Source organism: Triturus cristatus, chromosome 9, assembly GCF_964204655.1.
Source record: "Triturus cristatus chromosome 9, aTriCri1.1, whole genome shotgun sequence".
NCBI classification, from domain to species: domain Eukaryota; kingdom Metazoa; phylum Chordata; class Amphibia; order Caudata; family Salamandridae; genus Triturus; species Triturus cristatus.
Genome location: NC_140592.1, coordinates 778,030,200 through 778,046,946, shown reverse-complemented (window position 1 = coordinate 778,046,946; position 16,747 = coordinate 778,030,200). Strand labels below are relative to the sequence as shown.

General features: G+C 46.2%; 1 protein-coding gene across 1 annotated transcript in view; it reads left to right on the top strand.

The window, feature by feature from the left end:
- The window catches only part of PELI2 (pellino E3 ubiquitin protein ligase family member 2), a 195,027-nt gene that overhangs the window by 26,484 nt on the left and 151,796 nt on the right, over positions 1-16,747 (top strand). The window contains exon 3 of the mRNA XM_085626149.1: positions 5,701-5,802. Coding sequence (XP_085482275.1) covers positions 5,701-5,802 — 102 coding nt within the window. The remainder of the gene's footprint in view (positions 1-5,700; positions 5,803-16,747) is intronic.

Below are 16,747 nucleotides of genomic sequence, written 5' to 3'. Positions count from 1 at the left end.
GATCGATTGTTAGATGGGCCACTACCCTCGAAAGCTATATCTTTAACATATAAAAAACTATGTAACAACCTACTTGACACCTTTAGTAAACTCAGAGAGCAGCGGCAGAGAGACTTGGGACCCATTGATGATGAAGATTGGCAATCTGCCCTAATTTCCTCCAGAGAAGCTGCCATCACACTACGCTTTCGACTAATACAGCTTAAGATTCTGCATCGGTCCTACATCACCTTAGCTAAGATAGGCGCAAGACCGGATGATCACCATCTGAGGGGCTGTCAACAGCCGGCCACCTTCTACCACACTATCTGGGACTGCCCTGCTAGCCAACATATATGGAAAGGAGCTACAAACTACATACAGATCGCACTGGGTAAAGAGGTGGCTCTCACACCACAACTGGGACTACTGAACATTTGGGCGGCGACTGACCTGACTGACCTTGAACAACAGTTGGTGACGTTAGGGTACACACTGGTAAAGCGGGAATTGGCGAAAGGATGGGGGGGGGGGGGGGTATCAAGTACACCATCCATCCTGATATGGGCGAAAAAACTTGACCGGTGCATGTTAGCAGAGAAGGAAGTATTTATAGCACGAGGATGCCCCAGAAAATGGGACAGGAAATGGTCTAAATGGAATGTCTATCGCAGAGACATATGTGTATCCCCAATGGTGGATCTGGAAATGCGCAGAAGTGAGAACAGAGTTGTGTCTGATTAACGCATATATTTTGCTGATCCCGCCATAATATACTAATGTTGGAATTACTGTACTATTTGCATATTGATATTGTATGTATGATTGTCAATAAAATCAATAAAAAGTTTATTTTAAAAAAAACTGTTACAAAACTAAACCTTTGTACAAACTGCAACGAAAGAGTGTAACCAAGCACTGTACTATGTATACTTCCTCGTCCCAAAACAGTACTTGAGATTGATTCCCATCACAGACCTCCAATTACTAAGCAGGTTAATTAAAACAACAATATTTAAGATGGACGCACAGCAGGAAGTTATCTCCGTGCTGAAGGAAGGAGAATGCATGGTGACCACAGACCTCAAAGACGCATACTTCCATAACCTGCTGAACAACCAGCACAAAAAATACCTCCTGTTTGTGGCAGGCAGCTGACATTACCAGTGACAAGTGCTTCCATTTGGGATAAAATCGTCACTATGGGTTTACGCAAATACCTCGCAGTGGTGGCAGCTCACTCCAGAAGATAGGGGATACATATGTACCCCATCTAGATGAATGGATGGAAATGGCAAGCTCACAGGGAGAAATTCAAATAGAGTATACAGACAGAAATACAAACATTACACAATCTGAGGTTTGACCTAAACTGGGAAAAATCGTCCCCACTACCCACAAGAGAAAAGGGCTATTTGGGGGCTCGGGGCTCTGAACTCAGGCAAAAAGAGGGTCTTCCCTATACAGAAGAGTCTTAACACTGACAGATCAAGCTCACCTGTATGAGATGGGGCAGTCTCTGACACTGAGAACTGCGATGAAACTGCTGGGTGTGATAGTGTCACTAATTCCCTTCGTCAGACTCCACGTGAGAACAAGCCAAGAAGGGCCCCATAGCCAATAGTCCCAAGCAACAGGGGCTGGAAGTCTCTATTGCTGTCACAGAGAGTACAGATGGAAAGGCAATGGTGGAATTTAGAAATTGTCGTGGCAGGCATGGCTTCAAACAACTCACAATTTAATCTAATGCATCACACATGGGTTGGACTGCACACGTGGAGAAACCAAACATCAGAGGTCAATGGAACCTTCAGGAGGCAGTGAAACACAAATGTTGTGGAACACACAAGTCTTTCTGCTGTTAAAAGCATTCCACATACATACTCACAAAAGGGTCTAGTACTCACTGAGCAGTGGTCCTCTTTGATTTTGTCCATTCCCTTTCTGACCACATCCACCCACGTACGTAAGTGCAAATATACAATCATGACAATGATTCTGATGGACACACAGTGAACCAGACAAACATGGTTTTCACACCTGGTGAAGATGGACAAAGACAAGTTAATAAAGCTACCTTTTATTGCAAGATTTCTTTCAAATAAAAGATTGACACTTCTATCGCCCAGCCAACCAGTCTAGCTGCGTGGCTCCTGAGGAATTCGACCACTTGGGACAACGACAAACATGTTTGAAAGTACTGAGAGAGGCCACAAGACAAATGACAGACAAATGCCTTCCAGCTAAGTTGAAAAGATTAATCCGCTGGTACAGGAAGAAGACTGATGCACAACCTAACAGGGGGCACAATCGTAATTAAGTACCTAGCACACACATTGATGGGAGAGTACAAAATCTTTTCATCTAAGTACGTCTATCAGCCGACATTGCATACACGAGTGGCACCATAGGGAAAGGTTCTTCACCACAGCAGTCCTTAAGAGATTCCTGGAGAGGATAATGAGAACTGCACCCACACCAGTGTGAGAATGCAACCTAGGAGTGACTCAAATAAAACGAAGGCACTATTTGAGCTAATGCACAAATCAAATGCTGCACAATGAAAACATGATTCCTGTTACATCACTGTGCAGAGTTAGTGAATTGCAAGTGCTCCCTGTACAAGAGCCATACCTATGAATACACAAAATACATGGTGGGCATGAGGACAAACCCCATTTCCTATCAAAGGGATATCCCACTTCCACATTAATTAAGTGGCCCAACTGTCAGCCTTTTTTACAACAACACAGGCAGAAAAGGCCCTACACACTCTAGATGCTAGTAGTTTATTTCCTTTAGGAATAAGCAATGTGTAGGAAATGGGATAGATTCTTCATCCCATTTGTACAACCAAACATAGGGCTAGCAGTCGCAAGCAGATCAATCGTGAGATGGATAGTACAGACCATGCAGGCTTGCTACAGGTTAGTTGGGGTACCTCTGAATAAAAATTATAAAAAAACACAAGCCCTATCTACTAGGAAAAAGGGAAGCACTTTATAGCTTCATAGCCAGTGTATCCATAAATGACATTTGCATGGCAGTCATGTGGTCATCAGTCCACACTTTTACAAAACCCCACTGTGTGGACATTGGGGCAAACTGAGAAGCACAGATGGGCCAAAATGTTTTGACACCTGGCTGCAAACACACACTCCCTTCAACCAAACTTCCCAAGAGGAGGGAACCCCTCTACATCAGTGGTTCCCAAACTTTTGACTCCTGTGGACCCCCATTGAGTCACTACTGAAAGCCAGGGACCGCCAAGCAATTTGTAGGATTTAAATTTCAAACATTAAAACAGTAATTCTAACAAAATAAACACAAATGTGCATGCAAAACAAAAACTCAAATTACTAAGGATTTTAGGGGCATATTTACATGCCCCTATCCCCATGGGAACGTCACTTTTTGCGATGTTCCCATGGCGATAGGGGCTTCGCCTTATTTACAAGGCAGCATTAAGCCACTTAACGTGCCTTAACGTCTTGCAAATAAGGCCCCCTTTCATGTAATACTTAGCGTGAAAGAGGTGGGCAGTGGGTGTTGCGGTGGGCGTTCCACTGCAACAACCATTGATTTTGATGCTGACTCCGATTTACAAGGGCAGCGTAAATAGGAGGCTGCTCCAAAATTAAGACCAGGAAAAACCTGGTCTTTCCTTGGCAAAACGAGGAGAAATGCTTTATTTCTCCTCGATTTTTCTTTTTCCATGTGTGCTGCCTTGTGCAGTACACATGGAAAATGCAAAACGCCTTGGATTGTTTATGTTCAGGAAGGTGACCCTTCCTGCAAATAAACAATCTTTAAAAAAATTACATTTTGTAACTTCCATGTGTGCTGCATTAAGCAGCACACATAGAAGTGACAAAACAGCATTTCAAGATTGTTTATGTGCAGGAAGGAGGACCTTCCTGTACATAAACAATCTTCCCCTGCACGCAGACACACTTGCACCATGGTGCAAGGGTGCCAGCGTTGGCGCTACCCTGATAAGTGTAGCACCAGCGCAGGGGGAAACGCAGGGCTGCACCATATTCTTGTAAATATGGTGCAGCCCTGCGTTTCAGAAGTGGCGGAGCGTGTCTTTAAGCAAGGAGGCTAAAGACACTCTCCTCTACTTCTGTTGTAAATATCCCTCTTAATATTTTATATTGAAAGAATTTACAAAAAACAAATTAATTTAATGGGAAGGTTGGTGCTGCATCCCAGTGACTAACTTTTAAATGGTTGGTTTTATTTTGCAGTACTAGGCTCCTGCCAGGGCCAGACTGGAAACCAAAAGCAGCCCTAGAAAATGTTTTCAGACCAGTCCACATACGGTGCATACCAAGTGCAGTGAGTGAGCCTGGCCACTACAGAGGGGGTTTTGGAAGGCTCTTCCCCCCCCCCCCCCCCCCCAAAAGTTTTTGGGAAACAATGGTGCAGTCTACAATACATTCATCATTACATATTGAATTGTATTAGCTTTTAAAGAATAGTAAATGAAGACCTTACTATGCACCAGGGTACGACAATCTGGAAAGAAAAATAAGTTACTGACAAAAGCAGTAACCCACTGACCTATGCACATAAAATTCAGTTTTTTTTAAATGCATTGTACACATTCTTTGCAGTAGGCATATTAACCCTCTCTGCTACATTAGATAAGTTAAAGCTGCCACTGGACAAACTCTCATCTCTCTCTCCAGCAGGTACATTAATCACTGGCGTTATCTTGACACTTTTATTGTTGCTCGAAAACTGCTAATTATACAAGAAACTTTGCAGTGTTTTTAAAACTGCTGCCTGTGGACCCCCTGGGAATGTGTCAAAGACCCCTGGGGGACTGCGGACCACAGTTTGGGAAACACTGCTCTACATAATCGGTGCATAATGGCATGTGAAACCTGGAAAGACTCATGTTCCAAAACAAAAGGGTTATTTACCTGTAGGGTTAGTTTTGCAGCTTGAAGACTTGTGTATTCACATTCAACCCTCCCATCTCTGTTAAGGAGAGGTGTGAGTTCTAAAACGGGTGAGAAAACAATTCATAAGATAATCTACAAGGCCCTAAAACAGTATAATTCACCAAGAAGGGGGGGGGGGGGGGGGAGTGTAGAGGGCAACCTCATACTGGAGTGTTGTGTGTGTACGTCAAACATCATAAGGGGATGGCTATACCCACCTACATGTCAACACCAAAAAGGAGAAAGAAAGGGGGACAGTTCCGGACCAAACCACCAGATTGTGGACTGATGCACAGCATGTGATGTAATAAAAACAACAACAAAAACTGCGCTGTAAAGCTATTCCTACAGGTAAGTAGCCTTTTCATTTTATATTTTTAGCTCATATATGCCTTTTCAGTCGGGAACCATAATTTTCAAATCAACCTAGGTCCTCATCCAGCAGTACAGTGCAACCTGAATTGCTAGGCCACATGCCCTGTGAATAGGAACGCAAGCAGCCATTTACAGATAGAAAATTGAAGCACGATAAGCCTGCCACAGACCCTGTACTGTATCAAGATTGTGGATTTTGTCTGTATTCTAATTTAGCAAGATGTGTAGATTAATGAATATCATCCTGTCTGACATTATAGTCTTCTTTAATTAGCATAGATTTTACAGACTGAGATAAAACACACCAACAACATGTGGATAAGTTGGAATTGAGGTGTCAAATATTTCTAACCATGTCATTAATCTTTAAATATGTATTTGTTTTATTAAACAGGCTATCAGCTGTAAAGGACAGCACAGTATCTGCTATACTTTATCCAGGAATCAGACGGTTGTAGTGGAATATACCCATGACTGTGACACGGATATGTTTCAGGTATTGGTTAATGTATCTTTTATTATGTGCAATTATATGCATATGTAATGCTTAAGTTTCCAGGTTTCCAGCGTGTGGCAAATCATCACCAAAAATGAGACTAAGAATGCCTATTTTATTCTATTTTTTTTTTTTCAGGTTCAATTAAACATTTTAAACATAAAGGTAAACAACCAGGCTGTAATCGGAAGGACAATAACATTGAGTATGTAAAATTGAACACCGAATACTCCTCACATTTATGGTGGGGTAGGGACCGTATACTTTGTACATAAAGTTAGGGCTTCATTGCAACAAATGATGGCATTGTAAGGGAGAAGAGAGAATGAGGACCTAATTCCATTAGAGCAGTGACTAACATGGCTATCTGAAAACATACAAACCTCAATCAAGAATCAAGACCAAAAGGCACACTTCGTTGGCTCTAGATCTTATAAAATTTCAGTGGACAACCTAACATAGTGTACACTTCTCTACTGTCACACGCCGCTACATATTGGAGCACCTTTCATCGGTCCTCAACGTTGCCTGGCTACCCCATGGTTTAGCAAATTCTTCATATGTTATTGCCAACCAAATATTCCATAATGTTTGCTTTTGAGGGTACGTAATCGTCCCAGACTCCCAGAACCATTGCCTTGGCTGGTAGGTCTAAGGGTAACTGAGAAACAGATGGTCATAAACCTCTTTTCAGAACATGTAATGCCTTGGACACTTCCAGGTTATGTGTATGGAGGTCCCCTTTAGCACACATCTCTCTGGCATAACCTAGAAGTCACCCTTCAAATTTAAAAAGCTGGATACAAGTGTTATTGCCCCTGTGCAAATTCTTTAATTGCAACCTCTTGATTACTTCGTCCTCCCAGTCAGAGATGTTCTTAAACTTAAAACGTTATGCATGCTGTACCAGAGCATGCACTCATATTCTTTGGCTCCTGAGAGCCTCTCCCACCAAACACATAATTGCTGTTCAACTATGCCAGCAACTTCATGGTAAAGTTAAAGATTTCATCACCTGGAAAAAGTGCTTTCTTAAAATCCCCAAAACTACCCATTTTGCTAGTGTATGGTTGAATGGGAGGTGATTCTCCCCCCCCCCCCCCCCACCACCACATTTTGCCCTCTGTTTCCAGAAAAGAGGTATATCGATTGTAACTTTCCTTCTTGATAGAGATTCTGTTGAATTATGTAAGATACCTATTTAGCAGTTGGAGCATATACAGCGATTGTAGGCACACTAAAAGCACACCGTCCTGTGAAGAAATGCTATCTTTAAACTAGAGGTTGGCTTAATTCGCTTAATTCCATGTAGTGTAATGACGCAGAAAAATCAAACAATTCCTTGGGATTACGCAGGATTATGCGAGAAGAGTAATTCTGCATTTAGTGCTAGATCTTAGTAAAAAGAAAATCACCCTCACATCTATTTTGGGTCTGATGGGGTCATTTTTGAACTAAGAAATAGTGCTTACTGCAACAAAATAAACACATTTAGTGAGTGCGGGAGCCACTCGCTCTCCCTGGATGTGTGTTGGAGATGGGAATTTCCCCCAATTTACTCCTGGCATTTAGTGCTTTTTTCTTAGCGCAAAATGCACTTGTGTCAAAATTGACACACGGATGCAATTTGTGCAAATAAATAGCGCTGTATGCAGCAGAAAACACACAGCGAGCGCAAGTGGCTGCTCAAGCTCGTTCAGTGTGATCTTACATTTGGATTTTTGCCCCCAAACCATGCAAGGAGTAATTGCGTAGTTATCGGTAACCCTGCACCAAAGAGTAACACAATTACTAAAATTTCTCTGATTACTCTGGCGTGATTGAAAGTACACCTGGGGCTACTTTAAACATGTTTATTGGTTTGTTATTCCTTTACACAGATGTAGGAAAGTGCCCCTTTTTGCATGGTTGCCCCCCACTTTTTGCCTGTTGTTGATGCTCTTTGACTAAGTGTGCCCTGGGTTCCTGCCAACCAGGTACCCAGGGCCTATGTTCTTTCCATAAATCTGTACTGTTGAACGCACCAAATTGGCAACTCTCTGGCCACATGCAAGTCCCTTATAAAAGGCACCATAGGTACCAAGGGCACTGTGACCAGGGAAGGCCTCTAAGGGCTGCAGCACTTATTGTGCCACCCTTAGTGCCCCTGTACCTTTACACCCACACACTGCCATTGCCGGCAGAGTGTTTTGGTGCTAAACAAAGTGAAGAGTCGACATGGAACACATCCTTGTGTATCTGAAAGAGACTATTAGTTATAGATTCCTTACCTTAGAATTACCCCCAGGCGTTAGACTGGACCCGGAGAATTTTCTTCAGCAGTACTCCTCAGTGTTCGTCATTGGCATCGTATTCGTCTGAATGATGTTGCGGTATCTACTTAAACGCCGCCCCTGCGCGCTAACGTCAGTTCTTTCTTTTTCCGTGCCAGCCAGCGCAGATCGCTAGAGAGCGTTACCCCTAGTCATTTTTTGGTTAGTGTTTCTCGACTTTTTGTCGACATCTTTTTCGAGCCGCTCGACTCCTGGTGCACGCAGGGTTGTCACATCGGTGGACCGGCTTCAAGCCTTGTGACTTTTGTCACAAGTTGATGTCAGTCACTGATCCGCACCATGTGTGCCTTTTGAATGAATGAATGAATGATAACATTTATAAAGCGCAGGCTTTCACTCCAATGGAGCATCTTGGCGCTGAGGGCTAGTGTCAGAGAAAGAGTTGTCTCTAATGTCACAGTGTTGGAGGGATTAAATAAGAGAAAGGGCCAAACTATCTGGGGCTGTAAATATCCAAGTTTTAATTTTTTTTTCTTAAACATAGATTCTGACTGTATAAGTCTCAGGTAAGAGGGTAAGTAATTCCAAGCTTTAGTTCCAAGGACAGCCATGGACTTTCATCCTCTGGACTTCAAACGGAAATGTGGGGGTACTAGCCGATTTTCTTTAGATGATCTCAGATTACGAACAGGTACATGAACTTTTAATCTGGACCTGAGATAATTAGGGCCACTTTGTTTTACAGCTCTAAAGGTAATCACAAGGATCTTAAAAAGAATTCTCTTTTGTATGGGTAACCAGTGGAGGGTTTGGAGAGCCTCAGATGATGAAGACCCATTAGGTAAATTCAGTACCATTCGAGCCGCTGCATTTTGTACGGCCTGCAGCCTTTTTAGATTACTTTTCTTAATGCCTGCATAGAGACTGTTGCAGTAGTCCAGTCGTGAGAGAATTGTGGCCACTGCCACGGACTTACGGGCCGTGGCAGGTAGAAATTCAAAGAATTTTTTCAGAGTCTTTATCCAATAAAAACAAGTTCCTGCAACCGATGTGGCCTACTGATGAAAAGAGAGAGAGGTATCAAATCGTATTCCGGGATTCTTTGCCGTGTCCACAGTATTAGGGAGGGGGGTCTGCGTCAGTTGGCCACCACATTTTGGGTGAAAAAACATTGCATTTTCCCAACCGCAGAATCTCCGTCTTTTGGCTATTACATTTTAAGTGGTTGATGTTCATCCATTTAAAGACAGCCGAAAGGCAGTGTTGGAAATTTTCCTCAGCTACAGTAGATTCTTTGTCCAGGGTAAGGATAAGTTGTGTATCATCAGCATAAGATACCGTCTCAATATCAAAGGATGATATAAGCTCAAGCCGGGGTACCATATAAATATTAAAAAGTGTGGGGCTCAGAATCGAGCCCTGGGGTACCCCCAAACACAGCTGCCTCTCAGTAGAGATATAGCTACCTAGTGTAACTGATTGTCTTCTATTTTCCAAGAAAGACCATAACCAGGCCAATGCCCTCTGCGAGATCCCTACTTTTCCTAGCTAGGAGACAGTATTGAATGCAGCTGTGAGATCCAACAGAATCAGCACTGCCATTTTTCCCTGATCAAGTGCGAATTTTAACGTCTCCGTAGTATGTAGCAGCGCTGACTCTGTTGAGAACCCAGCCCTGAAACCCGATTGCCTTGGGTGTAGCACATTATTTAGTAGGAGGAACTCGTTTAATTGCATGTTAACCAGTTTCTCTGTAATCTTATATAGGCAGGGTAATAATGAGATAGGTCTGAGGTTTGTCAAAACGGTTGGATCCGTAAGATGCTTCTTTTGAAGAGGTTTGACCGATGCAACCTTCCAGCTGTCTGGTACTACTGCCTGTCTAAGTGAGGAATTAACAATCTGATTGATAATAGGATTAACAGTTTCGATCAATGCATGTAAAACTTTAGGAGGGCAGGGATCACCTGGGGGAACCTGATTTACAAAACAGGATGGCCTGTCTGGACTGGTCAAGGGTGATCTCACTAAATTGATCACGAAAATATATTGTGGCTGGATTATAAATTGACTCTTCGGAAGGTGGGGCGTCCACTGGGAAATCCTTTCTCAGGTCACTGACCTTGTCATCAAAATAGTCCGCTATTTGATCACATAGTTGTTGTGATGGGGGAATTTCCTGATTAAATATCTTAGGATGGGTAAAGGACTGAACAATTTTAAAAATCATCTTCTGATCAGATGCTGCCTGTTCAATAAGATTCGTGTAATGAACCCTCTTTTCGTGTTTGATCATCCTGTGATAATTTTTCAGTGCTGTTCTAAAAATAGTAAGATTGTTATTATAGTGCACCCTCCAATTGCTTTCGAGATTCCTGCATTTGCCTTGCATCTCTTTAAGCTGAGGGGTGAACCAAGGGGCAGAGGTTTTTCCCAGGAAGGCTTTACTACGTGTGGCCACCGGGACATTTGGTTAGCTAACGTTGTCAGCCAGTCATTGAAAATACCTGTATCAGTAACCGAATCGCCTGTTAATATGGGTTTACTTAATTCTGCCAATGTATGAAGATTAGGGTTTGATAGCATTTTATTCCATTTCCTATTAACAGTTTTACAAAGTAGTTCCGGAATTTGAGTAACTGCATGTAGAGAGCTCTCTGCAATCCCAAAAGGGATATACTTGTGGTCAGACCACGTTAATGTAGTTGGGGCATCCACTGTAAGTTTTAGTGAAGTTTGTACATATCCCATCCAGGGTATGTCCAGCATCATGTGTAGGGTCATTTATCAACTGCTTTAATCCTAAAGTTTTTATAGTTTCTAAAAAGTTTTTCGTGATTGAGGAATTATATGATTCTAGATAGAGGTTAAAGTCCCCAAGTAAGGTAAAGTTAGAGTGTCTGACAATCAAGGCACTGAGACTATCAGCTAGGGTATCTATGAAGTGAGAGCTTGTTCCTGGGGGCCGGTATACCAAGGCTCCTGCAAAAGCCACTGAGCTAGATAGTTGGAAGCAGAAACCCAAACTTTCCGCACCTTTAATCTCTGGAATATCAACTGTTGAACATTTTATGGAGTCCTCATGAATAATTGCCAGCCCGCCCCCCCCTCTTTACAGATCTGTCTTTCCTAAACATGGTGTAGCCTGGGGGGAGAGACTGAACAATGTCAGGGTTAGACCATTCTTTTAGCCATGTTTCCGTGATGAAAAGGCCATCAAGGTTAAGATTCAAAATTAAGTCATGGATGTACATGGCATGTTTTCCTAGTGACCTAACATTCACCAATCCACAACAGAAAGGTCCAAAATCCGAGTTTGAATTTGTTTTACAGATTTTAACAGGAGAAGAACTAATATTGGCTTCAAACATAAGTTCCAGATGACAATTTAAGTAGGAGGCTAAGCCCATTATTGTATCTGGGTGGACAGGGTGATGGCAATTGCTAGCTGACAAATTAAGAGTCCTAGAGTGCAACCACGACCCAAAGTTGTGCTCCGACTGTCGGGCCATGAACCCGAAGTCTTTGTGGGAGCGGTCCCGAAAGCTTCTGGAGCCCCGGCAGTCAGCTCCGCACCGCTCGAGGTCCCTGTTGAGAGGGAGGTTGCGGGACCGTTCGCGGAGTCACCACCATCACTCCTCATCGAAGTCTTCGGGTAAGTCGAAGAACAAGAAGAAGGTGAAGAAGCGGGACGTGGAAGGCAGTCATCCTTCGGCTCTACCCCCGGAGCCTACTGGGACGGCTCTGAGCTTCCCTCCCTTCCTGGGAGTCCGAGAGTCCCCTGCCCAGCTTCTTGCCTTCCGCAAAGCCCTCCACTCCATCTTTGGGCAGTCCGACTCTGCCGGCGTGCCTTCGGGCCCCGCGGACTTGGCTGGGGGCTCTAGGTGTTTAATGCTGGCGGATCCGGCCTCGGCACCGCAGGGCCCCCAGGGATCCAGGCCTGGATCCAGAACTGTGCTGGTCAACCTCACGATACCTCCGGCACCGATTCCTTTGACGACACCGCCGCCGGTCGTGTCCCTGGCCGGCGTCGACACCGGCCTCCCCGTTGTCTTGGACACGGAGCCGGACCGGCGTCGACCAACGCAGACCGGTACCTTTGTGCCACTGTTCTCCCCTGGTATTCCCTATTGCCCTGAGTGGCAACCAGAGGACTGGGTTGACCCTTTGGCAGACCAGCTGGAGGAGCAAGACTGGAGAGAGGAATTGTTGGAAGCTAGTGGTCTGGATACCTCCCCAGACCTTTGCATGCTTTCTCCCCCCTACTGTGGCCACGAAGGAGGGAGCGTCCTATGCTGTGGTGTTGCGTATGATGGCTGAGGCCTTGGGCTTCCTAAGGTGGCAGTCAGTACGAACCTCCTGACTGAGGTGCTTCAGCCAGCAGCGGCCCCTTCGGAGCCCCTGCTGACGTTCAATAGGGCCCTCACAGACCTCCTTCTAGGCACTTGGTCAAGGCCTAGCACAGGGGCTCCTGTGGATAGGATGATTGCCCGACGCCACTGCCCGGCCGACCCCATTTTCCTCTCCCAACACCCTACCCCCGAGAGCTTGGTGGGCCAAGCCGCAACTTCTGAAGGCGCGTTCCCTTCTGTTCCCCCAGATAGAGAATCCAAGAAGCTGGACCATCTTGGGAAGAAGTTTTCTTCCGCCAGCTTGGGACTGCGGTCGGTGAACACCACATGTCTCTTGGGCTGTTACATCCACTCTGTATGGGATACAGTTGCGCAGGTGCTGCCACAGTGTATGGAGGAGGCCCGGGTCACACTCTCCCATGCAGTTGCAGAGGGGAGAGATGCAGCAAAGTTCGCCCTCCGCTGTGGGCTGGACACCACCAACTCGCTGGGTAGAACGATTTCTACGTCAGTAACCCTAAGACGATGAGCCTGGCTGAGATCCACTGACTTTTCTGGGGATGTCCAATCCACACTTTTGGACATACCCTTTGATGTCCTTCGTCTGTTTGGCGACAAGGTGGACCATGCGTTCTAGCGCTTTAAGAATTCTAGAGCTGCGGCCAGATCCTTGGGCCTCGCTGCCACCTCTTGTCCTGTGCAGTCTGCCTTTCGCCCTTTTCGTGGCTACGGAATGGGCGCCCCACCACGCTCCACTCAGAGCCATAGGCCGGCTCAAGCTACCCAGCCTCTGCGGGGACGTGGGACCCAACGCCGTGGGTCTGGGGGCCAGCGGGTGAGCCAGTCCACCAGTGCCCCCTCTGCAGCAGCCTCTAAGCCTTCCTAGTATGACATTTCAGGGACACCAGTTACCAGTGGGCAGCAGGATCCGCCATCACCTCCCCCACTGGCACAACATCACGTCGGACAGGTGGGTTTTGCAGATAGTCCAAAGGGGCTACTCCCTCTTCTTCGAGAAAAACTCTCCCTCCATGCCACCTACACTCCTTCACATTTCGGAGGATTACTTGGCCCTTCTCCGTCAGGACGTTATGGCTCTCTTGGCCAAGGGTGCTATCAAGTGAGTCCCTGTCCCAGAAGTAGATCGTGGTTGTTACTCCCACTGCTTCCTGGTGCCCAAGAAGTACAAAGGCCTGCGTCCTATCTGGGATCTCAGGAACATCAACCGCTTCCTCCCGGAAGAAAAAGTTTAAAATGTTGACATTAGCTCAGGTCCTGTCTACCCTTGACCCTGGAGACTGGATGGTAGCGTTGGACTTGCAGGATGCTTATTTCCACATCCCCATCCTGCCAGCTCACAGGCGTTAACTGCGGTTCATGGTAGGCCACAAGCATTTTCAGTTTGTCACTTTGCCCACCTTCTTCTCAAATCGTTCTAAAGCAGAGGAGAGGCTCCACCGTCTGCATCCAAAACGTGCGCTATCATTTTATCTGGATCGCACAAAACAATTCCGGGTGGATGATCAGCTCTTTGTTGGCTATGTGGGTCGGGCAGCGCAAAAACGATGCGTCGTTCTTTGCATTAAGATCTGTTACTACTTGGCAAAAAAGAAGCCTTTGGTAGGACTACCCGCCCATTCCACCAGGGCAACGGCAGCCACTACTGCTTTGGGACATGGAGCCCTCTGTGACATCTGCCAGGCATCCACATGGGCATCTCTGCACACGTTCACTAAACGTTACTGCCTGGATAGCCAAGTCCGGAGAGACTGCTTCTTTGGCTGTCCAGTTCTCCAGGACTTTCTGGTGTGAATTTGGTTTGCAGACCCACCTCCGGGGTTGCTATTGCTGGGGTATCTATTCTAAGGTAAGGAATCTAAAACCAATAGTCTCTTTCAGATGAACAAGTTACTTATTTGGTAACAATATATCTGTAAGAGACATATATATTAGTTATAGATTCCTTACCACCCCACCCATCCTCCCCGTTCTGCGAACTGACTTCTAGAGTCAGAGCGCTAGTCTTGTGCACCAGTGGTCAGTGTCTTGCATGGCTCTGCGTTTCTGGCGTGGAATGATGTGTAAAGAACTGACGTCCGCGCACTGGGGCGGCGTCCAAGTAGATACCGCAACGTCATTCGGGTGATCACAACGCCAACAACGAATGTGGACATGACCGACGCCGCCTACCGACGTGCAGGGGTACTGCTGAAGAACAATTCTCCGGATCCAGTCTGACGCCTAGGGGTAATTCTAAGGTAAGGAATCTATAACTAATATGTCTCTTATAGATATATAGTTACCGAAGGTGAGTAACTTGTTCTCCATGCCTACAACCCACTACCTATGGCATAGGTCAGCCTCCCCTCTAGCTGGGTGCACTATGCCACTGGTGAGGGTACATGTGCATGAGCCTTGTACCCCTACAGTATCTAAGTCCATTCTTAGACATTGTAAGTGCAGTAATGCCATAAAGAGTATATGGTCTGGGAGTTTGTCATTACGAATTCCACAGCTCCATAATGGCTTTACTGAAAACTAGGAAGCACATTAAACCCACTCTGATGCCAGTGTGGGATGTAATGAAAAATGCACTCAGAGGGCATCTTAGAAATGCCCCCTGAAAAAGACCTAACACTAGTGTCCTGGCTTAGTGGCTGATCGCCAGCTGCCACCCCCAGACATGTTTCTGGACTCCTGGGTTAAGAGCCTGCTGTTCTCTGGGTCCTTGGTCGAGGTGCCAAGCCTCCTCCACCAGGATGGTTATTGTCCACAAAGGGAAAGCTTCAAAGGCTTTCCGCCTTTGTAAGCTGACCCAGCCCTTTGCTGCTCCCAGCAACTGGTCCCCACCGGTTCTGACTCGGCGGAAAAACCAAGATAGGAAGAGAAGTGTGCCCACCTTTGCCAACCCCACCCCTCAGGTGGGGGAGGTTAGGTGAAGCATAACTCTCAGTCCCCACAATCTTGAAGATGGGGGCGGGACCCTGCTAACCAGAGTGAGGCTTATACCCCCCCTCCCTGCCACTGGAGGGTGGCATATTAGGGAGTGTGCCCACCCCAAGAAAGGAATCCATTGGTCTCAACATTTACCCACCTGAAATGCCCCTAAAGTTAGTATCTAGGGGCAACCCTGAACCTTGCTTCCTCAGACAAGAAGATACAAGAAGAAGAAGGATCGAAGAGCCGTGCTGAAGGAAGAAGAAGAGGACACCAACTGACTTGGCCCCAGCCCTACCGGCCTGGCCTGTCCTGACCTCGACCTGCTCCAGCGAAATCCAGGTGTATCCTGCAGCTAGCAACCCCCCAGAACCCGGAGGACCTGCCCTGCCTTCCCCAACCAGACTTTGTCTCCCATGAGCACTGGATTTGCTCACCAACCGACACTGGCTCCAGCCAAATCCGAGTGTCTGTGCCACTCTGCACCCGAAGGCAAATGGGCGGAGTTTGAGTGGCCCAACACCACAAGGAGGTCTCCCCGACGACCCTGACCTGGGATCTGGTGATCCCTGACTTGCCTCGAGTCTCCCGACGACGCATGCAGGCCCTTCCTGGAGGATTCCCTCAACAGCGACCGAAGCCATTAAGAAGAATCCGAGGCCAAAAGACTCCCCTGCACCCGCTATCCCAACTTACCTCTCCAACTGGTGGTCGCCTCCAGAAGATCTTCGTGCCCGAGCCTGCAGTGTTTGTTCAAACCGGAGAATTCCCACTTAAAGTAACAGGACACCCAACCCCAGTACACTGCACCTGGCCGCCTAGTGCCGCTGTGGGTGTACCTTGGGTGTTCACTTGACGCCCCCCCCCCCCTTGCCCTGAGCTTAAGTGCAGGAGCTTTGCTCCCTCAACCTTGTGGCGCGCTCGTGAGCAGCCACCAACCGGAGGCCTCCTGTCCCCCATTGAATACCATTGGGCCTCAGCACTCCGCTCTCGGCCGCCCTAGTGCCGCTGAAGGTGCTTTGAGAGTGCATCCGTGACCCTGGGGGAACACTGGATCTAACCCCAGAAACTCACCCCTCAAGACCGTTTATTTACCTGCAAAACGATAACCCTATTTTCCTCCATTGGATTGCATTGACTGTTTTTTTTTTTTTTTTTTTGATTTTCAAAAAAACCTTTATTTCAAAGACTATGCACAGTACTATTACACAATCACCATAATTCCAGAAGACAAGGCGTGTCGAAACATTACAATACAGCAAAGATAATTACATGTTCAAATTATAATAGAAACTATGTCCTGAAGGGTTACCAACAGCTCAATGAAAAAGGGCAAGAGCAGGCACCCAGAGGGAAAATGTCATGTGTAAAGGAGGGAAAAAC